Below are 26,882 nucleotides of genomic sequence, written 5' to 3' on the forward strand. Positions count from 1 at the left end.
GTGAGAGTACTGCAATCTTTAAGGATAATGGTACACTCTTGTTTTTTTTTTGTTTGTTTTTTTTTTTGTATATGTCTTTTTTGGTGGTTGACTCAGTGGACACTTCTTCCCTCACTTTATTTTGCTGAATAGCCTTGAGAGAAATTTTTTTTTTAAATTCAAATTTTGTGTTCTGTCTAAAAACAAAGATGTTTAGATAATCCATACATATTTTACAATGAAAACCCCAGGATTCAATTTTTTTTTAGAAATGAAAACCTTTCACATTGTAAGAATGATTACGCTAGGATAGGTAAGACTCCAACTTTGATGGACAGACAGATAGACAACCATAAAGTCTCAAATGAAAAAAAAGAGCCATACATAATACTGGAAGACCACTGAATTGAGTTTAACAAGTCAAAATAAATTCATCATATGAGGCTAACCTAGTTTTTATTCCAACCGCACCAGGCATTATCCTTAATTCCAATATTCCCTGTACATTGTTGGAGCTGTTCACAGCTCAATCAATTTTAAGCTTCAGTAAGAATATCATGCAATGCATAAATGACAGGACATAACTTAAACTGACAGAACTGATCATTTTAATTTACAATGTAAACCTTAATTCAGGAAGTTACACTAATACAGCAGTGAATAGAAGCAGAAGTGTCAGATTTCCTCCATATTTTGATACTTAGAATAAATGGTGTATTACTTAAATTTTGACATTTAAAATGAGATGATTTTACAGATTTTTGAATTCCAGATTTAAGTAATGTGTCCTAATTTTAGGTTTAAGTTAAGGTCAAAAATAATTTTGTGTTTCAACTAACTAGTGACTGCCACTGTTTTTAAAGTATTTTTCTCATTTAACTTAAACGATATTTGCCAACATTTGGTCTCTTTGATAAAGAACTTACAAGAACGTGACATTCTGTCTCTGCATTAAGTTTGTAAAAATAAAAACATATTGCTAAAAAAAAGAAGTATGAATGCACAAAATTGATAATTAACAGCTGTGCCCACGAGCGAATGGTACACCCTTCCCTATAAAGGAGCTGCATTGTAACATCCCATGAAAAAAACATGAAAAAGTCCCATAATTTTGAAACTAAAGATTGAATTTTCTCTTTATAATAAACAATTGTGTAAAGTTAGAAGTTTATTTTACACGGGATTCTCAAGTTTTTGTGCAATATGTCAAAAAGAAACATACAAAATATATGAAAAAGTTTCTTAATCCAAAGAGGAAAGAAGGCAAACTACAGACCTTCAAACAATTGCAACAAACAACTGTGAATAGCTTGAAGTAAATCAAATATGCCATTTCGACAGGTAAAATCTTGATCTGCCTCTACTTTTAATTAAAGTATCATAACTCAGAAACTAAATCTTGAATTTTCTCCAAAAAGTATACAGACTATAAGACCACCATTAAGTTTGAAGTTTATTGAATTAGGGGTTCTCAAGTTACGGTAGGATCTGTTTAAGCAGACGGACATTCATATACCACAATACAATCTTGTCTTTGATGGGCATATAAAATCAGAATCTACTTACTCATTCTTATTTTGTAAAATGACATTGGAAACACATATTTTTGTTTCCGCCTAAGGCTTAATGCCATACCACAATCAAGTTAAATCCATTAAAGTTATTTGTAAAAATAGCTATACATGTGTCAAACAATGAACTGCTAGTAATGTAAATTACCAATATATTGTCATTCATATTCTCAGGTTTTATATTTCATAAACTGAATTTCTGGCCTGGATTTCTAGACATGGTATCGTTAGGATGATAACGCAATTTATTTCTAGAAATACCAATATGACGTCAAACCAACAATCTGCTTCATGGTTTTTTATGAAATAAGCACTTTAAAAATAAACTGAAGCAAAAATATCAAGAATCCTTAAGTCATATAGTTTAAAAATTAATTTAAATTTTTTTTAATTTAGAAGAGTATATATATCTATCATTCAAACCCAAGAAATTCATAAAATCGAAGGTTTTAATATATTAATACACCTTTTAAGACTTTGTCTAAATGCCAATTGCACTGCAGTGTGGAGATGTCTTACGAAGTTTACAACTTTACTTCATTTTAATTAAAGACCAGTACAGAATTTAATCAAGAAATATATCACTAACTTCATTTTATCATTGTTTTACCACGGGCTGGCCATTCCTGTCGCATTGTTTAAAATAATGACATAAATGGCAAACCCGTGGTAAAACAATGATGAAATGGAGTTTCCATGATTTATTTGGATTCTAATAGGACTAGTTACTTCATATTTTTTAATAGACACAGCCCATGTTTAGCACAAAAGGGCGACTGCATTGGAGTAAAATTCTGTTGTGAAATCTGTAAAATTAGATAAAATTCATCTATGACATCATGAAAAAGATCATCATACATCTATGACCTGGCTATATATTTATCACTTTTTTACCACGGTTACGGTCTAAAGAGCTTAGAAGCACATCATATTAGAATTTTTAATATAGCAGTACTCACTGCATAGAAATAATTGGTGCTGCTATATTTATCATATTTTTAAGTAAGGCAAAAGTGTTTCAGTTTGAACAGGTTTGGTTGAGCATCCTTTATTATCTTTAGACCTTAAGGACTAAACTTTACTCCCACCAAGAGGATGTATAATGAAAAATTAGGTCAGAAAAAACAAAACAATAATTTGTAAGAAAAAAATATCTGTCTTTGCACTTGAAATAAAAATGTTGCCTCCCAAAAAGATTGATTGGTTGATTATTGTTCTAAGTGTAGCGAATATTTCAAGCATTTCAGGATGAGAATAACTGACCAATCAAACAAACCCTGATTTGTACTAGTCTGACTCACTGAGCTGGATTTTTCTTGTGATAGCTCAGAGGCAACAGCCTGCAGGTATGCATGCCATCCCACTTGGACAGATTATTCTGACTCCTAACCAACCAGTATTCACTCTATAATCTAAATGCAGTGAACTTGGTAGAGAAATAGTAACTACTAACTTTTAAGTACCATTCTGTGTAAAGAATCAGACAATGAGTGGCACATCATTTTCTCAATTTGGTCTTTTTTGCCTCAAATATATTCAATACAATGTAGTTGACAAACAAAAAGCTATTTAAATTTATTCTGAAGCATCTGTGACATAGATATTTTTTACTGGTTATATAGGGAAAAAGTATGGGAAAATTTTTCAGTCTTTTTCGACTAAATTTGACCTATCAACATCTTAAAAAGGCAAACTTTACAAACACTTTGATGGTTATTTCTGGAGGTTATAAGGTATAAATACTTGGATAATGCAATAAAATTTTTGCATTATTTTTCTTCATTTGCCACACTTAACACACATTTTGCCTGATTCTTCGACAGAGCACTACTTAAAGTGTGACTCGGGTAGGGAACAAAGCTTCCCAAAAGTAATATCCTTCCATAGGTAAAGAAAGCCTGCTCCATTTGGCAATGAACTTGTAAAACAATGAACTTGCAAAAACTCTTCTTTACCTCATTATTCTTTCATGTCATGTTTTAACCAAAGAATTCTACTAAAATATGTTAGATTGATAATAACAAATGAAATCAATTTTAGATTTCTGTGAATTACGCAATATAAGCATCAAGTTTGAGATTTACATAAATTCAAATTCATCTTGCAAATTCCCCTGAGCCAACTTATAATTATAACTTCATGGAACATAAGATGAATCTGAACATGTAAACCTCTGTTTTGGATTACCTCCCCTTTACAAGCATCAAATATCATGTTTCATACTTAACAAATACCTACATATGCTATAAAGTTACAAGATATTTTGATAAACAGACTAAAAGAAATCTGAAAATACTGAAACAAGAATAGTAGTAAAGAATTTTCTGGGAAACAACTCACTAAAAATAGAAAAGTGTTGTGCTATAAAAAGATTAACTCAAATGGAAATGGAAAAGTTCACTGGAAAAAAACAAAGCTCACAGAAAAGAAACAGATTAACATAATAAAACTAATAAAACAGAACCTCAGAAAAAACAGAGACTAACTTATACAGAAATAAAAGCATAAGCCATAGATATTACTTTTAACAACTCAAAAGAGGGAGATGTCTTTTTTAAAAGTTGATTTAACGTACCATAGTTTTAGATATCAACTTTTATTTTTAATAAATCAGTCTTACTGGGATATTACAGTCATCACTTGCCAGTACTAGATTGAGGATAAGCTAAACAGAATAAAGAATCATTATTTTAATAACATAAAGAGTTAAAATATAACCATGATCTCTTGTATATCTGTATAATACAAGATGGAAATTTGCATGCACCCTGGAGTAAGATTTGATGAGACCTACATCTTAAAACTCTAAAAGACATATAAATGTTCATAAAGATAAAGACCAACTCATATCTCTACAGCCATATTCATGAGGAAAAAGACCAAAGACCAAATCATTTCTCTTGAGTCATATTCATAAGATTTGACCAACGCATTAGTCCATAGGCATGTTGACCAACTTAATTGTCCCCAGCTGTGGTCTTGGCTCACCCAACAAAAACCACAAAAATTGATACCCAATGAACAATAGTACTTTTACAGTAGACCAGCTTAATTGTCTATGGTCAAGTATTGGTATGTTCATATAGACTTGTCAATGGCCATGTTTATACAGTCAAGAAAGTATAGATATAGATCAACTCAATTGTCCGCAACCATGTTCATACAGATATATATACCCACCCATCAATATAAAGAAAAACTTATTAGAATGTAGACAAACACACAAGGACACAGAGAAGATAATATAACATTATCTCATTTGAGTATAGACCAGCTTAGACTTGAAGTAAGATGATGGATAAATGTTTGCTAATGCTTCAAAATAGCATAATTTATTCATAAGACATGAGATATTAAAATGATATAAATATATCCATATAAATTGATGATAAATCATGAACTTGTATTAGTCTTAAAGAAAGAAAGCAGACCTAGGGATTTTGAAAAGAGTGTTCCAGGCTATTATTATTTTCTCATTTTTGCCCAAATTTTACAAGAAATTAACAAATATTTTCAACAATTGTAAGTCATCTCTTGAATTCCCCCAGTGAAATCACTAAAAAAACATCCAACAGAAATACATAACCGAACACAATTCCAACTTTACCATGTTACAGATTCTGACACAAACATCTCTATGTTTTTAGGATTTCTATGGTTTGAACTTATTCCTAATTAAAATTTCAGTTTACAACATGATCTTATAGCAATCAAAGAAGCATAGAGCAATGTAATATCTTACCATTATCATCAAAGAACCTCCATAGCTAATTAGAAGTCTAAATCCCCAGGTAATACTATGATCACATGTTACATGTACAGTTTACTTCCATTATCAAGGATTAAATCCAAAATAAAAAATCTTAATATTAATCCAAATATGGTCATAAACAAATACCAAAATAAATTAGGGAACATGACAACATTGTGTATTGGTAAGTATGAAATTCCATAATCATATGTACTAAAATCAATGACTATGTAACAACCTATTGTCAATGCAGTTTAATGAATAATAAATAGCATTTATATTGCCACAGTAAACATTTGAATAAATCCTATATCACAATTTTGATTTGAAATTTTTGAAAGATCAAACCTTCTAAATAATTCAAGATTCCCTCGTCCTAGAGACTCGTAGAACATCAGTCTTCATTTTGTCTTCATGAAATCCATTAGACCAGGTTTCCAAACATATGGAATGATTTGGTTTTGTCAATTAAAGGTAGATTATAGAGAGAATATTTGAAAATTGAAACCCTGGGTTTCGTAAAAAAAATAAAAGTCCAAAATGTAATTGGTGTTTACATGTAGGTAATATGACTATATGATATTTATTGCAAAATAATTACATGAAGAAAAAGATTCTTTCATCAGAGAAATGTAAATAAATTCCATGGAAACACCAACACAAGTTAGATTTTTTATGTTAGATATACTATTCTTAATATACATACAATTTTTTCAACTGATAATATTTACTTATGAGCCAAAGAAAACATCAACATTATACCTGAAATTTTAGATGTAATAAAGAAATATTTTTTACAAACATTTAAACTCAACCTCATCAATGCACAAGTCAAGCTCAGGGAGCAATGTACTGGTTAAATGGTTCTTGATCATCAAAATTCAGAAACTTACCTAAACTTCTTTGAAAAATTACCTAAACTGCTTCAGAAACTTACCTGAACTTCTTCAGCACATTTGACTGTAGAATGTCAGTTTTGTACCAAACAGGTTTATCATCTTCCAAAACTGGTTTGAAAGCTCTATAAAAGTACCAAGAATAAATTCATCTTTTTTATTTTAAACCTGAGATACAACTAAAAGTTTAAAAAAAAAAACAATTTTATTGCATTAATAATAATTTTCACATCTGAAACATTCATTGTTGCATGAAGACAGAAGACAAAAACATCTTTTTTTCAAGGCAAACAGGTTTATAGAGAATGCATATAAAGACATATCTGACATAACTCAGAAGCATTTTAAATCTTAATAAATAAATCAAATCAATAATATATTTTTTTTTTGGGGGGGGGGGGAGGCAACACTACCAAGGTTAATCTGTTTTCAGCATTTAAGATATGTATTGAGTACAATATCTCACAGCCAGGGGCAGATCCAGAGATTTTGAAATGAAGGGTAGGAGTCCAGAAATAGAAGGGGTGCGAGACTATTTTTTGTTAAATTTTGCTCATATTATACACAGAATTACAAAAAATTTCCAACAAAAATGGTGGATGCGGCCACCAGAACATCCTTGATCTGCCACTATCTAGTGATATGAAAACAAACTTCTATTCTATTTACTTCTAAATTAATTTGAGATAAATACTGTAATCTGATTGGTTAAAATAATTTTGTTATATCTCAATGGATAAAAAAAATATTGACGCGCCCCTATTCAGTTAAATTCAGAGCTACTTTTCTCATGTTTAAAGATAAAAATAAGTTTTAAATTTAATTGATAAGAATTGGCAGTAATAAAAATTTTGTCTATTGAAAAATGAAAAACATAAATTTTCCATGTGCATACTGTTTATTGTACTTCATGCAATAAACAATAAGCAGATGGAAAATTTATGTTATTTTTCAATAGCCAGAATTTTTATTATTGCCAATTCTTAATTAATCCTTAAGTTTCATCCTGTTGTTAAGGAGGAGTTGCTAATACAAACCGTGTACATATACAACCTATTAGATTCAGTGATAGAGCCTGTGTTATTCTAAAAAGAAACCCAATATTCATATAGTTTTAAAAATCAACAAAGCAGGTGCACAACAGGATATTAACTATAATTCTTCCATCAATTCAGAATGAGTTTCAGATACAAAACTGGTATTTCCTACCATATATATATATCAAGTTAATGGCAAACACATATTTTTCTAGTAGAAACTTATTTAAAGCAAAATTCAGAACAGCAGGATTATTCCCTTTGCCAGTAGTTGCTCTAATTTCAAGTTACATTAAAATCCATTCAGTGATTGAATACATTTAAGTCTGATGGAGAAAGGAAGAATGAACAGACAGCCAGACAGATAGACATCCAAATGACAATATACAATAAACTGAAAACCTGTCAAAGCCAGATATTTTTTTAATCAACTTTGAGTCAGTTTAAATGTAATCTGAACCTGAATAAACTGGACTAGACAAATCTATAGATTGTGTATTTCTATGTGCTTAAAGTGTTATTATATTAATATAAGTTTTATGTTTTAAATGTCTTTCCAACTATGAGAAATAAAGGATTTGTTTGTATTACAATTTGTTTATGAATAGCATGTACATGTTCTTAAAATCTCTTTTAACTTGTATCATTTTCATTTTACCTGTTAAATTGACACATACATGTAAAAGGCAGTCGGTTTTTCTGCAAAATTTGAAATGTAACGGCTTCAATTTCCTCTTTTTCAACAATCCTTTTCTATATAGTAACATTCCAGATGATGGGTTCCATTTAATAAAATTACAGGTCACATGGATGATGCCTAATTAAGTTATAGGCCTAGGATTATGACCCACATGCCAATCTTAAAGTTTATAGTGGAGATGTTTTTTTCAGAGTTCATTTAGAAAATTAATGCTGACAAGTCAGAAAACCAATGAATGAAATGCTGTTAATTCAGTGTACTTTATCAGGTCATAAAGAACCATTCTCACCACTACCATTAGATGCAATTTAACACACTGACAGCATCTGACATCTCTACGCTCCAGGCGAGACAACTTAGACAGGGGAGTGTAACAATGCTTTATTCTTCTAGTTTGATCAGGAAAATTTACTGATCACTCAAAGCAGTTAACTGTCGTGACTCGCTTGAGTTAATCGATAACTTTTTTCTCACACTTTGCAAAAATGAATGTTTTAAGATGCCTAATGTAAAATTTGAGAAAACCATAATATCAGAGGTATAAATATCTTTGTGAACTATTATATCTCTGATATTACACTAATCCAATGGGAGAAAAGTGTCCACCTTAATAAAATTGCAAAAAAGAATATGTATATAATAAAATATTTTTATGTCAAAACATTTAAAATATTTAGAGAGCAATTTAGCTTTAAAAAATAATCAAGCAAATTTGCTTTTCAGCATTTTTTGTTTACACAAGTGGATATATTGTCCATCTTCTTTGGGATAATTTTTATCCTTCTTTTGGAGGCAGATCCAGACACTTTCAGAAGGAGGGATGCTGGCCAGATTTCCTCAGAAAAAGGGGGTGCTGGGACATTATTTGCTATTTTTTGTTAATTTAATGCATGAAAAATGGCAATTTTTCCAATATTAAAAAGGGGGTGCCTGAAATCCCTGCACCCCATCTGGATCCACCACTGCATTGCATAGATCTGTAGCCTACAGCAAGAAAACATTTCAATACATCTGACAAAATTTAGCCCAACTGAAAATAATTGCTATGTTCTCAAGCCACCCCTCATTGCTTCAGACTAAGAGGGTGGTTTTTTTTCACACTGGTTGTGTTCTCAAGTTTTGTCTGTGCTATACATACATTCCTAGTTTTGAATAGAAGATCATCAGCATTTAATTTTGGGTTAATAAAGCAGATAAAGAAATGCAAGTGCATACTCTTTTTTTTAAATCATTATTCCTGTTTTTTGCTGTTTTTTTAATTCATGCAGGTAATTTTTTTTTGTATTGCTATGGATATTATGATCATTTATAACTAAGCAACTTGTCAGTTCACCCTGGAAAAAAAGAATGCTTACCCTTCCAGTGCTGGCTTGGGCCAATCCCTCAATTTAGAAGTCCTTTATTGCCTTTTTTACAATTGGTTTGACATTTCATTTCCCTTGATTTCACTTGCAAAAATTAATCTATAGAGTTGATCAAAAGAGGAATTTTAATGATTGAGATATCTATAGGACTAGAAAGATCAATTTAGCTATATCCTTCAGGGCTTTGGAAAGGAGGGTGCCAGCTGGAGTTCATCAGAAAAAAGAGGGTGCTAGGACATTATTTACCATTTGTTGTCATTTAACACATGAAAATGACTAATTTTTCAATAAAAAAGGAAGGATGCCAACCCCCCGCACCCCCTCTTTGGATCCACCACAGTCCTTAATATTTCACTTGGATATTTTATAATTGTTATTAACTGAGCTGCATATGAAGTTACTAAGCCACCATTACCAGTTTCCAGTTTTTTTTTCTAAACACATACAAGTATAGGAAATATTCAGAACCAGAACTGCAAGCACTGCATATAGATCTACTCTTAATAACAAGTGTGAATCATTGTTTAGAATCAGTGACATTACTCAGAGCATATCAATTAGTTAGACAATTGCTTTAACCCTCATCGGGCAGAAACAACAGATCACTTGGAATAGCAAAGACAATGTCACATTCAAATAATGAATCACTTGATGAGCAAAGATGAGATATATACATATACCATGTATTACTTTATGCAACAAAGAATAGGTCGAATTCAAACAATGTATCGCTTGATGTAGCAAAGAACAGGTCAAATTTGAATATAAACTAACCACTTGATGCAGCAATGACAAGGTCTAATTTAAAAAATGAATCATTTAATAAAGCAAAGACAAGGTCAAATTCAAACAATGTATCACTTGATGCAACATAGACAATGTCAAATTTAAACAATGAATCACTTGATGTGGCAAGGACAAGATTCAATGAATGAGGTTTCAGGAATGATATTTCTAGTGTTCTGAGTTTGCTGTTTACTTCCAACTTGAAACAAGACTGAATGTAAGCTAGGATATTGATACTCTACAGCCAAATATTCTTATTCTTACTTCTATTTCATCTCTATATTCTTTAAGATTTCATGTTTGAAATGTCCCATACAAATGACTAAATCACAATAATGAATACATGAAAAAGTTCCTGGCATTGTAGTCTTTCAGATTAAGTTTTCCAACAGTCAAGTTGTTTACCATTTTATAAGCCAGAATAAGTGTAGGATTATATATGTATATTAAACTATAAAATACACAGTAAGCGATCTGAACTTTATTAACAATTTTTCCTCAGTTTCACATTACATTTACATGTATAGAAATATAAATACTTATGATTTTAATACTGAAAATATCATGTTGAATAGGAAGACCAAAATGTGAGTTTAGATACCAGTATTCAACATGATATATTTAGTATCAAATTTAATAGAACATATTATTCAAAATTAGTAATTTAATACTCAAACCTTAAGTAGTATGTTATTTTCAAGATTCAGACAGAATCAGTCACATCATTTCTGCACATCTTCCTTTGATGACAGATAATTTATTTCACAACATATGCATGAGAAAAATAACTGTCAAAAATGTCAAAGCATAGAACAAAATAAACATTTGCAACATGTCAGAAAATCTGTCATACAAGATATCTGTATATCATGACCTAGTTATTTTTTCTATCTTACATTTTCATGCTTTATTGAAATTTAATCTGAGGTACAGAGAACTAAAAACAACTGTTTGTATGTAATGAGGTACTCTCATGATTGCTGAAAATATGAACAGAATGAAGGCTTCATGGTCATGGTGATTATACAACTTGTATTTCTTAGAATAATTCATCCCTGCATGCCACATCAATTCATTCCATTAAAGTACATCACACAATGTATTTGATATACCAAAATCAGAAATCTGCTGTCAAGTGCATTTTGCATGTATTAGATGACAATATCTCTGTCTTGAAACAATGACTTTCATATTTTTTTTTTAGATTTTCTTATCTCATCCATAGAAAGGATAAAAACGCAAGATTTGATGGTCTGTAAATACAAAGGAATTTTGGCACGTAAGGTGTTCTAAATTGTTGTACTCTTCACAAACAAATTTTGAAATTGAGAAAAAGAATCAAATTTCACCAGAAAATTCAAGACCAGATAATCTCAAACACCCATCAAGTTAAAGAATATTAAAATCTTATCCTTTGATTACTGAGATTTCTCCGTCTTGCACTCTTGACCATGTGAAAATCTTAATATCAACACATCTACATAAAGTATAACACCCTGGAGAATTCAAGTAAAAACAAGTTGCATGTAAGAAGTAAATGATATTCTTCCTCCAGGGAAGTAAGATCACGATCCAGATATATAATTCTCTTACTATGATACACCAGAAAAATAAAGTTCTGATATATCTATAACTAAAGTTAATATATACAATCAAAATAATAAACAATTATTACAAAAATGTCAGGCACTTGAGGGTTAGAGTTTTGATTGATGTCTATTTGTCTCAAATGACTAAAGCCTCTTCCAAATGTCAAATTTCTGATCATCTAGTGTAACGATTGCTTCTCAACAAGATGGGCATTTCTTGCACACATCATTTACTTTTATAGCACTTTTTCCTACATAAAGCATATAGATTTACAATGACAAACCAACAGAAAGACAGAGATCAAGACAAATGTTTACTTATCTATATATTTATAAATGTATAATTCACATAATGGCATCTCTAATGAGTAAAAACAAATCTTTAACAATTAAGAAATGTAAATCAATCATACCAAAATAATAACATTTATTGCATGCATCACTGAATATCATAAACATGAAGTTACATGCATTGTCATGATAGGCATACCCTTACTCATTTAGGAAGTTGAAATCGGACCCCAACCAAAACTGCTTACAATGTATTCCCCAGCCATAGAAAGTCACACACCAAATTTTAAATCAATCTATCCAGTAGAATGGGAGCCAAGGTAATTTCAACAAAATTTGGACAGACAGAATGATGGACTGACAAGGTGATTCCAATATACCATCCACTCATTGATTGGGGGTATAAATGAAGCAAAATGAAATACATTGTATGTAGGCGTTATTTATAATTTACTTTCACACTTAGAAATTGAATATATATCCAGAAAAACAATAAGTACAAAATATGCCTGCACATTTTATACCATTTGTTATTTATTTACCATTAAATATAGGTAAAGACCTTGCTAGTCTCACCATGTGACCCTGTGAATTTTTAAGAACGGGTCCTGAACTCCCATTCATAGGATAGTTAAAGATTACAATATTATTAATGAAAACTTCTTATGCATAAATATGATGATATAGGCTTTAAGTACATGTCCATATAAAATTCAGACAGCGCCAAAATAAAAGTGATTCATAGTGAAGAAAATCCCACAGAACAAATGATGCTTTAAAATCTACATATGCTGTATTTTTATTTTACCAATGGCTTATCCATATTCAGATCTGTACTTTAGAGAAAATCATACATTTTTTCTAAAACTTATCTAAAATCAACCAAATCAAACAAAATCAAGAACAATAACTCTTGCAAAATGTCACTTTCATGTATAATCTATATAATTTTCATCTCAAAAGTGCAACATCCAAATGATAAACTAAGACTGGTTATGTGATCAGTAACTGTTTCTGAACAAGAAATAAAAGTAAGTTCAGTGGGATTTTGACATGAATCATCTCCTGTCTGTTTTTTTATAAAGACTGCTACTTAAACTATTTGTACACTGTAATGAGTCTGTTAATAACACAAAATAGAAAATTCTTATAACTGTGTGTCATATTGAAGTACCCAAAAGTAGCAAAGTAAATATAAATTGGTCTTCACTTTTGAATGCATTTAATAGAACAAATTCTATATAAAAAAAAAATAATTGTGAACATGACTGAAAAACCCTACGATGTGTCGGTTTACCCTCCTGTGCTAAAAACTATTTACCCCTTCACTAGATCAAATTATCTGCTGATACACATGTATGTTAACTCTCCCACATTAGGGGGAGACTCCAACAAAATCAATGGAAAATTTAGAGTCTCTCACATTACAATGTATTTTTTGTTGGAGGCATTTGGTTGAAATAACCATATTTTCTGTGAAAAATATTAAAAAATGGAATTTTTACTTAAAAAATTTGCTTTGATGTAAAAATCTCTCCGACGGGACGGTGTCAAGGGGGTAGAATCTCCCACATGAACTCACTTCCAAAGGTTAACAGGAATATCTATAAACAGATATTTTCCCGAAGTAGAAAATAAATGGAATAAACTAAACGACATCCATTACCAGCAAAAACTAAACACTAACAAAAATAATCAAGGAAAGGAGAAACAGAACAAGTCTTTTTAAGAAAGTTAGTTATCTGGTTTTTATATAAAAATTCATTACTTATCATTAAACTAATTTCTTGAACTTTAAAATCTTATTGTACAAGATCTGTTCATGAAGTAAATAAAAAGTCATTATGTCATCTTTGGTAATATTAGGCAGCAACCATTTTACACTTAGGAGGTCCTGGGATTATTTTGAAAAAAGTAAAACCATTCCAAACTTAAGGAAAACAATTTTTTACTCGGCCATTGGCAGAAACAAAAATTATGATTCAATATTCCCCCCCCCCATCACTTACCGGTAACAATGTTGATTTTCAATATTAAAATTTTCTAACATAGTATAAAATCCCAGCCCCCTCCCTCGAAAAGAAAACAGTCTACATAAAAGTTGTCTCTATTTTGAATTCCTCGTCATCAACATAGCTTGGATTTACAAAATGAACATTCTCTTTCATTGAGCTGGCATTTGAATTTGTCTCTAGCCATTTTTCATATGGTTGTGTCTTGATCACAGGTTTTTCTGTAACTATATGTCCAGAATGACCGATTGGTCTCTCTACATACAAGACATGTCTTTTGTCATATCCATTACTGAAACCTTGCCTTCCATTCAAATGCTCGTACTGAGACCCATACCCTCTCTCCCAATTGGTAACATATTTGTCCTACAAAAAATGTTTAAATTTGTTAAAATCATGTATTCTACTATTAAGTACCATTCTGTGTAAGAATCAGGCAATGAATAACACATCATAATTCTCAATTTGGTCTTTTTTGCCTCAAATATAATAATACATCTAGAAAAAACTGAAAAGCTATTTATCCTGAAGCATCTGTGATGTAGATAATTTTGACTGCTTATTTAAGGAAAAAGTGCTGGAAAATTTTCCCGCCATTTTTCCACAGTGCATTTCAACTAAATTTGACCTATCAATATCTTAAAAAGGCAAATTTTACAATAATTATTATGGTTATTTCTGGAGATTATCGGGTATAAATACTTGGTTAATGCAATAAAATCTCTGTGTTTTTTTTTCCTTCATGAGCCACACCTTTAATATTCACATTTTGCCTGATTCTTAGGCAGAGAAGTACTTAAAATCAACCACAGTGTAACTTATCTAAACCAGAACCTTTCAGGACTGATGGATTTGTTTGGTTAAATCAGGTGTCTGGTTTACAAAGGTTCACAACATACTGAAACTTTACTAATGGCTGATTTACACAGATTTCACTGCAGTAGTATATAGATGATCTTCAGGCAAGGGGGAATAACTTAAAAGTTCATCAGAGTCATCAGTAAAACTCTCAACATACTTAGTATATAACCCTTTACTCAGCCTTCAAAAGTTTATTTCTTTTTTAGAATGATCTATACAAATACAAAAGAAAAATAGAAACACACGTTTTCATATGTTTTGAAAACATCTGAAAATTATATGCATATCATATTTTTTTTCATATGTTTAAGACCACCATGAAAAACATATGAAAAACATATGTTTCTGACTAATTTATGAAAAACTATCAAATAAACACCACATGGTATTATATGTTTTTTCCAATAGGATTTCATTTATAAAAAGAGTATGATTTTCATATGATTTTGAAAACGTATGATTTCATGTATTATCAAATGCACAAAATACACATTTTTACTGTAATGGTCCTAAACATGTTACATATGTTTCCACATGTTTTTAAACATATGAAAACATATGTTGCAATTTTTCATGTGTATAAAGAATACTTTTTAAAGTCCCAAGCATTGATTAACAGTCAGGTAAACTTTATAGATATCATCACGTCACCATCCAATTTAAAATACCTAATCTTACCCTATGTATTCTATTCTGTACAAGTGTGCTGAACCTTTGCTATTCTTTGTCATTCTTATGACATATTTTTTAAGATTGAGGTTTCATATTACATTTCCTTTATGAACCTTTTACTGTAAATGTATTTATTTTTGCGGTGTACTAATTTTCATTATTTTAGTGGTGGACAGAAAACGGTGAAAAATAGGACCTGCAAAATGGATTTGTTAACACTATATATACTGCTAAACATTTTTGATACTGCAAAAATTGATACCCAAGAATATGTTAATTTACCAGAATCTTCGAAAATTAGCAAAAGCTGCAAAAATTAATACGTTTATAGTATTTAAAGAATGAAGTAAGCATTTTGTAATAATAATTAAAAGTACTTTTCTAGAAATTCTGTTTGTTTTTTATTGAACAAAATAACCCCATACTCAAGCCTAGTGTTTTTAAGAGTGATTTGCTGGTGTCTACCTGTCCATCCATTTTAAGGAGGCAGACCTAGGGTAAGGATATAACACTTACAAATCATTGGAATGTTTGTGTAAAGCATTTTACATGAATCTAATCTAAGCATCAAAGTAACTTAGATTTATTTCCTTCTATTTCAAAGACAGCTTGATAGGCTTTGGTGAAATTGAAACATATGACTGATTTCAAGAGTTATGTTCCGTAACCCAGGTCTACCTCCTTAAGCCTTATAATGAACTGTATAATACCTGAGTTGGTGTTTTCTTCTCATTGTTCTTGACAACATTACAGAGACCCATGATGGAGATGACAATGAGAACTGCCCCAGAAATGCCAACTATAAACCATACAGCAATATGGATATCACCATCATCTACCACTGTAACAGGAGTTAACAGTGTCGGTCGCACCACTGAAAAACACACAGAAATTATATCCTTTGCCAACCAAAAAAAAAAAAGTTTTCACCTACATTTATTTTTGTATTTATTTTCACGGACTTGACTTTTTATGAGCAACTTGGCGGGTGTTTCTAGAAAAGCAGAGGACGCTTACCCTACCGGTGCACCTGGTCCATGCTCCCAGTTTTTAGTGAAGTCTGAGTTGCTCATTTACTTTTGTTGCTTTGTGTGTATGATTTTAGTTACTTTATGTTCTTTGTTGTGAATGTCTGTTTTCCATGTCTGGTCTTTGTCCCTGGGTTGCATTACCGCTATAACCTTGGTTCCCTTGATTACTCTTTCATATCTTCTATTTAGTAGAAAATTAAAAAAAAAAACAAATCCTGCCTTGCCCTGTAAGGTTTTATAGGTAGGAAAATCTTACATTGAAAGAAATTCTGTATTTACAAGACATGTCTTGCCCTATTATTCTTTATACGGTAATTTGTAAGAAAATCTCATTTCCTGATAAAAATATGGTACTTACGAACTTACAAACTAAATGACAACTCCCATATTTCAAAGAGAAATAAATAGCCGAAATAATCTATATGAGACAAGTAATAGTGTACCTGGTTGAGCTTCACCTTTAACTTCTGTCTGATCTACGTCAATACTATAACCACCCAGTTTGCCAGCAGTCTTTAGAGCTGTTACAGTATTATCTATCTGAGTTCTAGTCTCTGATTCATCTCCTGTCATCTCTACTCCTAACTCCACTTTAATACTACCGGAACTGTAAATCATGTAAAAAGGAAATGTTACTGTGAAAGTACTATTGTTTGCAAGGTACCAATTTTCGTGGTTTTGATGGGTAAGCCAAACAACGAAATTTGGTTCCCAACGAAAAGGATATTACCATTGATGTCTATATCTAAAACCTTAAAACCACAAATTAAAGAATCCACAAAATTACCAAATTTATTTCACAGTGTGAATAATCCGAATTTATTATACTGGCAAAATTTGATAATACATTGCTATCTATATAATAATGAGGGATACTAAAGTGATGCTTTATTTTTACCTTTATCAGATAAATATTATTGAAATCCATATCAGTAACCTATAATAATTTTGATTAAATAATACATTTACTATAACAATAAACTTGAAAAAGATAGCGGTTTCTGTAACTCTTTTTCTCAATGACTCATACAAAACAAATTACTGTACTTCTTCTAACTGAAAAAAACAGAATTGTTACTCAATAAAGTATGTTACCTAAAAATAAATTAAAATTCATACTTACGCAAATTTGATCACCCAAACAGATTTAAATCTAGAGTTCCCATCAAATAATTTTCTGACCTATGAAAAATAAAATCTTTTTGTAGTAAACGCAAACACAAAAACCTTCAAAATGAGTCCATTTCTACAATACCAATGAGTAAAACATCAAACCTATTGGATAAATCTCCTGTTTACTGGTTAATGGATAAAAGTTTCAACCTGGATTCTAAAATGTTGCCCTTGTTATCATATATTTAAGACCACTTTAAATTTTTAAAAATCTTAGTTAGCATGCTCACAATACCCCCCAACCACACACAAACATTTGTACTATTTCAAAAAACTTTATTCCCTATACTAAGGTAAAAAGTGGAACCCCTTAACCAATTTCAATCCCATCCAAATTTTTATTGCCACTACAGGTAATATTTTTTTCCTGTTGTTCCCTCTCTCAAAGCATAGTTGTCCCCTTTACCGATTTCTGTAAAAATCATTCCCTTCTTAGATTTTTTTTTTGCTACAATTTGAAGGAAATCAGTAAATATATGGAGGTGCTATCCACGCGACATGTATGGACTAAGGATATCATACAACTCAACGCGAGATGTAAAGAACCTTCAGTAAATGTTGAACAATAAAAGAAATACAAACCTCTTCCTCAATTTCATTCTTAAGGTTAATGTATTCAGTGCTCTTTGAATCAGTGTATTCAGACCTGAAGGGATGTCCTATTATCCTGATGGCTAATACATACATATGACTAGCAGGGGGTTGGGTTGTAGAGCTGGTTCCATCTATAGAAAAACATACATGGTTTTACAAAAGCATTGTAATTGAATACCTATATTTAAGGATTTTATCAATTCCAAATCAAGTTATTTTTACAATGAATAACACAGTCAACTTTACAGGATAGGGTTGGTCTTCCCTAGATTAAATGACCATTACATGATAAACTAAGGTGATTAGCAGGACAAAGAGATTTTTACTATCTCTAAAACATACATTAAAATACACATGGAATGACAGAAAGTTTACTACGTATGACATTACATCAGGTTATTGTCATACAAATCAAAGGAAGATAACTCCATTTTTTGAAGTTGACTATATTGTATGCCGCAATAAGTTAGAAAACTCAATATTCAATAGCTAAATGAGTGTACTCATTATTAGCTAGCTAAATATGTGTCTTCATTGAAAACAAATTTTGCTTCCAGTAAAATTATATATTCTGCATGGACACAGAAGCACTGACACTAGATTCCATCAATGGTCCATTACTTATAAATATTAATATAACAGACTTCATTCATTTTCATAATTATTAGTAACCCTACATTCATAGAAACAAGCGCAGAAGCACAGAGGAGAGAAATCAAGCAAAATTTGAAAGTTTTACTAACCAACAGAAAAAAAATTCATAAGATATTTATGGTAGAAAAATGAGTGTACGGTATGTGCTGGAAATTTATACAATAAAAGCCTGGTGTATCACGAAAAAATTATTGCAAAAGTTCTTCAAAGTTTGCACCTTTTTTTAAAATAAGAAACAATATCTGAACCTCCCATTTTGATATAAATTCTTTGAAAGATGTATAAAGCAATATTTTGTGACATTGTTTAAATAAAATCCAACAACTAAACTTCTGTATACCAGAAATTAAAAGCATATCATTTTAACTACGAAATATGCAAATAAAATTTTCAAAAGGCAAACTGAAAAAGGAAGGTTTCTCCTTATATTAAATCAGTATTAAAACTTTCAACACATCTATGTTTTTAACAACAATTTTACACAGACTTTTTCAATGTTAATTTACAAAAAAATTAAATTTCTACATAAAAAATTTGCATGTACATAAAAGTCTTCCACATGAGACAGTGTCAATGGAAATAATCCCCAACATGAACTTTTCCAAAGGTTAACAAGTACTAGATACCATTTACTGTTAATCTGAAGAAAACCTTATATTAACCTAATTTAAATATTCACGGAAAAATATTGTAACTGAGTGAATGTGTTACTATCAAACACAAATGAAATAAATGACCTCTCTCTTCCTAATTTCCAGCAATTTAACCATCTCTCCACCCATTTTTAATTGTGATTTTTTATTCTTGGGTAGATAATTTGTTGGAAATCCACTGTAACATCATCAAAAATAAGTTATGATTTATGCCATTATGAAACCAGAGGCTCACGTGAGCCTGTATCGCTCACCTGGTTTAATTACTTGCTAAATATTTCATATAATTTTGCGTAAATTTACAAGGAATTTTCCTTAGATGAAGATTTTCTTGCAATTTAAAGCATTGGTAAACAGGAATTATTGCATGGGACAGGTTGGAAAGGGGACATAATGCATAGTTTGCAACCCCAACATACTAAAATCCGGAACCAGGCCTTTAAAAATGCAGAAATTGCCATTGTTTTGCGGAATCCATGAAATTTCTGCAAAACACAGCGTTTCTTAGCCTCCAACATGATTACTTTGCTAAAAAACTAATCTTATTAAACTAGGCATTTCACATCCAGTTTTGTATGGAAATATAGTTTACAAGGCACATAAATGCAAACAATGTCCATCAAATCTTAAGAATTATTTAAATAGACTGATTCATAAAGGATATAAATTCGACATTGTTGTCAGATCATTAAATCTTGTCTTTGTAGGAAAAAATATTGATACTCTTATTAGATCATTACATTATAACTTAATCATTCATATTTTAGCATTTTAGTCATTGCACAACTTCTTGCTAGACCAACATAGTCTATGATGTTGCAGTTCTAAATCCTTTGGAAGTTTTGTAACTGATATTTTTTGTGTTGGGAGGCTTGAAGATTTGTCATCCTTATTTATGTCCTGAGCTTGCTTTCAGTAACTGCGAGCATTCATTGTTTATACCTCATTTGTTTGTCTTCTATGTTATTGTTAATAATTGTTGAGGTACTTTTCTAATGAATTGGATGTATTTCAGGTTGATTTTTACTGTGTGTCTAACTTTGTATTTATTTTAGCCTTTGACCGTATAGAGGGGGAGGGTTTGGATCCAACAAAACTAGTTTAACCCCGCTGCATATTGTTTGCGCCTGTCCCAAGGCAGGAAATATAGTCACTGGCATGTAGTTGTCTTTTTTTAAAACATTTTAGTTTCTTACCATAAATGATAAACTGATATAGTATTGAGGAAGGGCTGGACCTTTTTCGGGATGCTGGGATCAGAGGTTTTTAAGCTCAGGATTTCGGGATTTCTGAGAATTAAGCCCGGGATTTCGGGAAATAAATCCACCGGGAATCGGGATTTTAGCAGTTTTTAAGTTCCTTTGTTGTTCGGGATTTTGGGATTTAGTAAAAATAAAGTCGGGATTCCGGGATCAGACCCCCTCCAGCCCCCCCTCAGTATTGTGTTCACTGATTTATCCACTTTGTTTTTATTGGGGCAATTTAGAGCTTGCTACATGGAGGAAATTTCCCACTTGTTGAAGATCATGTGGCGACCTCTAGATGTATATTTTCTCGAGCGGAAACTTTGGTTAAGTTAAGATCCACAGTGGCTGCCATTTTGAAATGGCAAAAGAATCACAAGCTTTCATCTCCTCATGCCAACGATCATTTGTTTCCAGTTTTGTTTCATTTGGTCAAGCAGTTTCCGAGAAAAAGATTTTTACATGTTTTTCTCATAGGGTCCAATGTTAAAGTAAGATCCTCGGTGGCGGCCATTTTGAATTTCCGATTGGCACTAAAATCACAAACTTACATCCCTTCATAAAAGTGAACATTTGTGTCAAGTTTTGTTTAATTTGGTCAAGCGGTTTCCGAGAAGAAGATTTTTACATGTTTTTCCCATAGGGTCCAATGTTAAACTAAGATCCTCGGTGGCGGCCATCTTGAATTTCTGATCGCCACCAAAATCACAAACTTTCATCCCCTCATATCAGTGAACATTTGTGTCAAGTTTTGTTTAATTTGGTCAAGCGGTTTCCGAGAAGAAGATTTTTACATGTTTTTCCCATAGGGTCCAATGTTAAACTAAGATCCTCGGTGGCGGCCATCTTGAATTTCCGATCGGCACCAAAATCACAAACTTTCATCCCCTTATACCAGTGAACATTTGTGTCAAGTTTGGTTTTATTTGGCCCTGTGGTTTCAGAGAAGAAGATTGAAATGTAAAAGTTTACGGATGGACGACGGACGGACGACGGACGGACGGACGCCGGACGCCGGACGCCGGACGCCAAGTGATGGCAAAAGCTCACATGGCCTTTGGCCAAGTGAGCTAAAAAGGTTGGGAGAATTTGAATTATAATTGTAGATTTTTTTTTTAATAAAGAAATTAAAAAAAACTTCAAAAGCATCTTATATTGTAAGACTAACTATCTAAAATGACAATCTAAATGACAAATTTCTACACATATTTTGAAAATAGGATTAATTAACTGTAATTAGAGAAGTATTATCATCTATTAATTAAATTGAAAGAATCTATGTATAATATGCTAAAAAAACAAACCTGGACAGGGGAAGCACATCTCTTTAGTTGATATGATAGGGGTCTGATCATGTCTGGATATCGCCTGAGTTACTGAGTTAAAATCTCCACCTTTAGCAAAAATGAAATAGGCACAACTAGTCTCTGAAAACTGGAAGTCCTTAGAATCGCCTGTTTCCCGTGGACGTTTAAATGAGATTGTGGTTCTACCATTTCTACGGGATCCTTGAATATCTTGTATGTTCTGTACAGCATCTTTAGTAGGTAATCCATAAGAAGGTGGATTTTTCCTACAGAAAAATGGCTCTATTTATAGATTTGCAATGAACAGTTCAGGAATTATCATTTCTATAATTTATTTTAGTGTATTCATTTTAATAATCAATTTTTGTCATAAATTTGTATGGAAAATGACAAGAGCTATAAAAAAAAACCAAAAGATTAAATTCCACTAAATTCACAAACCTATCCTATGCCTGGTTAATTTTTTTTGGTAAATGTGTAAGTAGGTACTCAGGGAAGGCACTTTTTCACCAAGGGAGCCACCCATAGAAGTTCTATTGGTGTTATGTATTAAATTTTGTATTTGTCAAGAGATCTGAACACCCATCCATAAACAAAGAATAAAAGTGCCTTCACCCTGTTTCCTCATATGTTATACCGGAACAGTCCTTATGCTGGTATCCTGTTTTATTTATATAGCTATATATATATATATTGTCTTTCCTTACTAGACTTTTTTACATTGAAATGAGGTTAGAATATTATGAGTACAGTCAAACCTGTCTTAAGTGACCCTCAAAGGGAGGTCACCATGGTCACATAAGACAGGTGGTTTATATATACAGGTTCATTTTACACAGATTGCTCTCCATATGGATATAATAATCATTATCTTCAAGATAAGTTTTTGCTGAATACAGGTAGTTGCTAAGACAGGTTTTTGCCAAATACAGGTGGTTGCTAAGACAGGTTTTTACCAAATACAGGTAGTTGCTTAGACAAGTTTTAGCCAAACACAGGCGGTTGTTAAGACAAGATTTTGCTGAAAGCAGGTAGTTGCCAGGACAAGTTTTTGTTGAATAAAGGTGATTGCTAAGATATGTTTGAATGTAGTACTTACATGTCCATAACAGTCACCTGACCATCACCAGAGACCCATCCTATTATAGAATCTGCATTACCCTATAACATACAATGCACAGGAGGAAATGCAAAAGGTAAAATCTTTATTGATGTAGACATTTACAAATCTTATTTAAGTTAAAAATCATGGTAGCACAGACTTCATTGTACATTCATTAGATATTTAATCATTATTAGTTCAGCTAAGTTATTCCAAGGCACTACATAGAGCCTAACAGGGTTCAGTTCAAAACTCAGTAATGCATTCAAAACAGTATTGCAGGTAAAAACTCATAAAATGAGCAACTAATTCAATTCAGAAATACACAGTATTTCAATACAACACATTCAGAGATCAAAGAGTAATCAAAGGAACCAAGATTCTAGTGGAAAAAAAAGAATGTAATACGGGAACAAGGACCAGACATGGAAAACAGACAAACACAACAAAGAACATAAAGTAACTAGAATAATACATACAAAGTAACAAAAAGTAAACAAGCAACCCTGACTCCACCAAAAACTGGGACCATAGACCAGGTGCACCATTAGGATAAGCATCCTCTACTTTTCTGTGGTAAGGTGGTATTTTTAGTATGTATGTATATTAATAGGTTTACTTGTGCATTTTCATTGTGTTAATTATTTCATATTTCAGTACAGATTATATTTGTATTGTAGTGTCATATTCAAGGTATATTTGTACTGGGAGTAGATTCAGGTAGTTCAGGTATTTCAGGTTCGCTCAGGTGTGAAATTGGTCAGGTGTTATAGGTATTGAATTTTACTGGTTTGAGTTCAGATTGAAATTATTCGGTGGGAATCTTGCCAGAGGGAATTCAATAGTCGAGCTGATCAGATGTGCTAATGTTACAGGGAGAATTGTAGAATTTTGCATACTCATTCAACATTTATTCCCAGGTTAGTTTTTCATTCTCTTTACTAATTATTCTAATAGTCTAGCTCTAAAATTCACGATTTATCGTAAGTATAGGAATGAGTGGCTTTGAGCAGATGTGCGATTGTAGTGAGTAACTGACGAGCACTAATTGGTAAAAAGATTTCTAACGCAATTTATTTTAAAGAAAACCAACTGCGGTTTAAAAGTTAAAATATCTAAATCCTGATTCACTAAAATATGTGCGAATGTACATTTTTCATAGGTAAAGTGCTAAATATCTAAACTGTATTCATTTATAAATATGATGCATTGTTTTACCGCAGCACTATTTCTGATAAAGGTTTGTATGATTCGTATGTTGTACTGTAGGTATGACTGTTTGATACCTGTTTATTCCAGACGTACAAAAAGCCTTTGTACAAACTTACAAGGAATACTTTTAATTGCTAAGTTATTTTAACAGAATGATTGCGTTTTATATTTTCTATATTTTGAACTGCATAGTTATATAAGCAATTCGTATAATGTGAATTCTGGAACAGTGCATAATTGATTTAGTAGTTTATCTGTATTTTTGAGAATCAGTGTAAAGTAAGCAAACCATACTATATTCATTTTGCAATGTAGATACATGCACTACTTACAAGACGCAGATAGCTATTTTCTTTTTAAATGCAGTGCCCGGTTGTTCTAAGCGAACTCTGCTATGCACTTTAAGGTGTGAGTACTTTTATGTGTTATTATTTATTATGGTGTACACTTTCCATATATGTAGCTTATTGTCATTATTATATTACAGAGTGTTTTTTCTTTCCTGTATGTCCGAAATTGACAGAAAGTGCTCGAACCAATAAATGTAGTTATACATGTAGTAAGCAGTTGATTTTTGTTTGGCCTAGTGCCCCAACCCTACTACATTTCTAAATACACAGTGTATTTACAACTGTAAATGTCATGCTGTGATATTATTTGCAAAAAAATCAATATAATTTCTGAATTGGTAGTAAAATGCATTAAAAATTCAAAATCTATAATAACAGACCATTCTCTTTCTGTCATTGAAGCCTATTCCAACCCACTGGTCATCCTCCAAATCGGCTGTTATTGTAAAGGATATCATATTGTTATCATAACTCCATGTCACCTGATAACACTCCTGGTCGTTACATCTACCAAAGGTACTAGAACAACCAGTAGAACCAGTTGGAGCTGAATCTACAAAATATAACAGAATTAAAGTTTGTTTTTGCCTTCAATAATGTACATCTACCCCTGCCAAATTTCAATGGGGTATAACTCCCACAAAATTTAGTTGATTAAAAATCCCTTACACATCAGGGCCTCAATATCTATAAAGTTATATGAAATTTGGTGCAGTAGTTTCCAAAGAGTCGCACTTACAAAAGTGTGAAGGACAGATAGATCAGACAGAACAAAAAAAAATAATGTCTCCCCACAAAAAGAAGGAGAGACATAATGAATTGAATCTGTAATTATTTTGACATGCCTCTTGACTTGAAGAAGAGTTGTCATCTTTCAGTTACCATGGAAATAATTACTTTGTTGTTTGGACATTCCAGAGTTTACTTAAAGGTGTGTTTATACTTATTGAAGACCTTTAGGTGATCTCTGAAAGTATTTTGTATTTAGTATATAAACTGGTGTATTTGTTACATTTCACCATACCTGTTCTTTTTCTATCATTTTTTATTGGATCTTGTCCTAAAAGAGCAACTAATGTCTATCCAGTTTTTTTTTTTGTCAGAGTTCACTTCGCAAGTGTTTTATTATTTTTTTTCTGTTTTTTTGTTTTCCTTATCTAATTTTTATAACAAGAATAATTTGGTTAAATATCAAAAACAATCCCAATACTGGTTATCTAATTTCTAATCGATTTCAGTTCAAATTAAAGTTTGATGATTTATTAGACCCTTTGGACTGCAGACCAATCAACTTTAATGACGTCACAGTACCTAATTAGTACATACAAAATAACCTATCCTTTCCAACAAGAACTAACCAATCAGAAGGCCTATTACAAACTAAATTAAACTATCAAACAATGACAGGCCATGGGACAAAAACTATAAATCTTGGAGAACATGTACTATAAAAATAGGAGATGTGGTATGATTGCCTATGATCCATCAAAAGCTATCAAACTTCTGCAGGACATCACACAGTCTTCAAACATGGGCAAAACCCATACTATTAGGCAAGCTGTATAAGGCCATTAAAATGCCAATAATCCCACATATTTTAGATTTCATTATATCTGTTTATGAAAAACATGTACTAAGTAAAATTTTAGATTACAAATTTGTAATAGACCCTTTCATGATAACTGCAGAGTGGTTGCTTAGCATGCTCAATATTCAATTATGCAAGGAAAATTCCTTTGTTCTACACCAAGCCCTACCTCCTGGAAGTATATACCATATATGCTCATTGACTGACACACAGTTACACAGGCAAATGTGCCACACATGAGAATCATATGGTTTGCATCATATGATTATCATATAAATCGAGCACCATATGATAATCACATGGTTATCATATGATATTCATATGTTTTTAAGCCAATATTACCACATGACAATCATATGATAATCATACGACTACCACATGTTAAATATCATATGATTTTCATATGATTACCATATGATTATCATATGTGGCACATTTGGCTGTGTAACATGAAAGGATCTATAC

At 31.6% G+C, this 26,882-nt stretch overlaps 2 protein-coding genes across 2 annotated transcripts in view; both read right to left on the minus strand.

Annotated features, from left to right (window-relative positions):
- LOC148628818 (receptor-type tyrosine-protein phosphatase epsilon-like) overlaps window positions 1–8,267 on the minus strand; it is a 139,788-nt gene extending 131,521 nt beyond the window's left edge. Inside the window, exons 1-2 of the mRNA XM_088595089.1 lie at window positions 8,224–8,267; window positions 6,239–6,322 (exon numbers count right to left, since the gene is read on the minus strand). The gene's annotated coding sequence lies outside the window, so the exon portion shown is untranslated. The remainder of the gene's footprint in view (window positions 1–6,238; window positions 6,323–8,223) is intronic.
- Window positions 8,268–10,553: 2,286 nt separating this feature from the next.
- The window catches only part of LOC148628819 (uncharacterized), a 46,425-nt gene continuing 30,096 nt past the window's right edge, over window positions 10,554–26,882 (minus strand). Inside the window, exons 22-29 of the mRNA XM_088595126.1 lie at window positions 25,210–25,382; window positions 23,265–23,326; window positions 22,163–22,431; window positions 18,296–18,438; window positions 17,664–17,722; window positions 16,984–17,147; window positions 16,220–16,383; window positions 10,554–14,342 (exon numbers count right to left, since the gene is read on the minus strand). Of these exons, the coding sequence (XP_088451252.1) occupies window positions 14,055–14,342; window positions 16,220–16,383; window positions 16,984–17,147; window positions 17,664–17,722; window positions 18,296–18,438; window positions 22,163–22,431; window positions 23,265–23,326; window positions 25,210–25,382 (1,322 nt within the window). The 3' untranslated portion in view covers window positions 10,554–14,054. The remainder of the gene's footprint in view (window positions 14,343–16,219; window positions 16,384–16,983; window positions 17,148–17,663; window positions 17,723–18,295; window positions 18,439–22,162; window positions 22,432–23,264; window positions 23,327–25,209; window positions 25,383–26,882) is intronic.

This window comes from Perna viridis, chromosome 1, assembly GCF_037379345.1.
Source record: "Perna viridis isolate PV_CMFRI_1.1 ecotype Kerala chromosome 1, ASM3737934v1, whole genome shotgun sequence".
Lineage (NCBI taxonomy): Eukaryota > Metazoa > Mollusca > Bivalvia > Mytilida > Mytilidae > Perna > Perna viridis.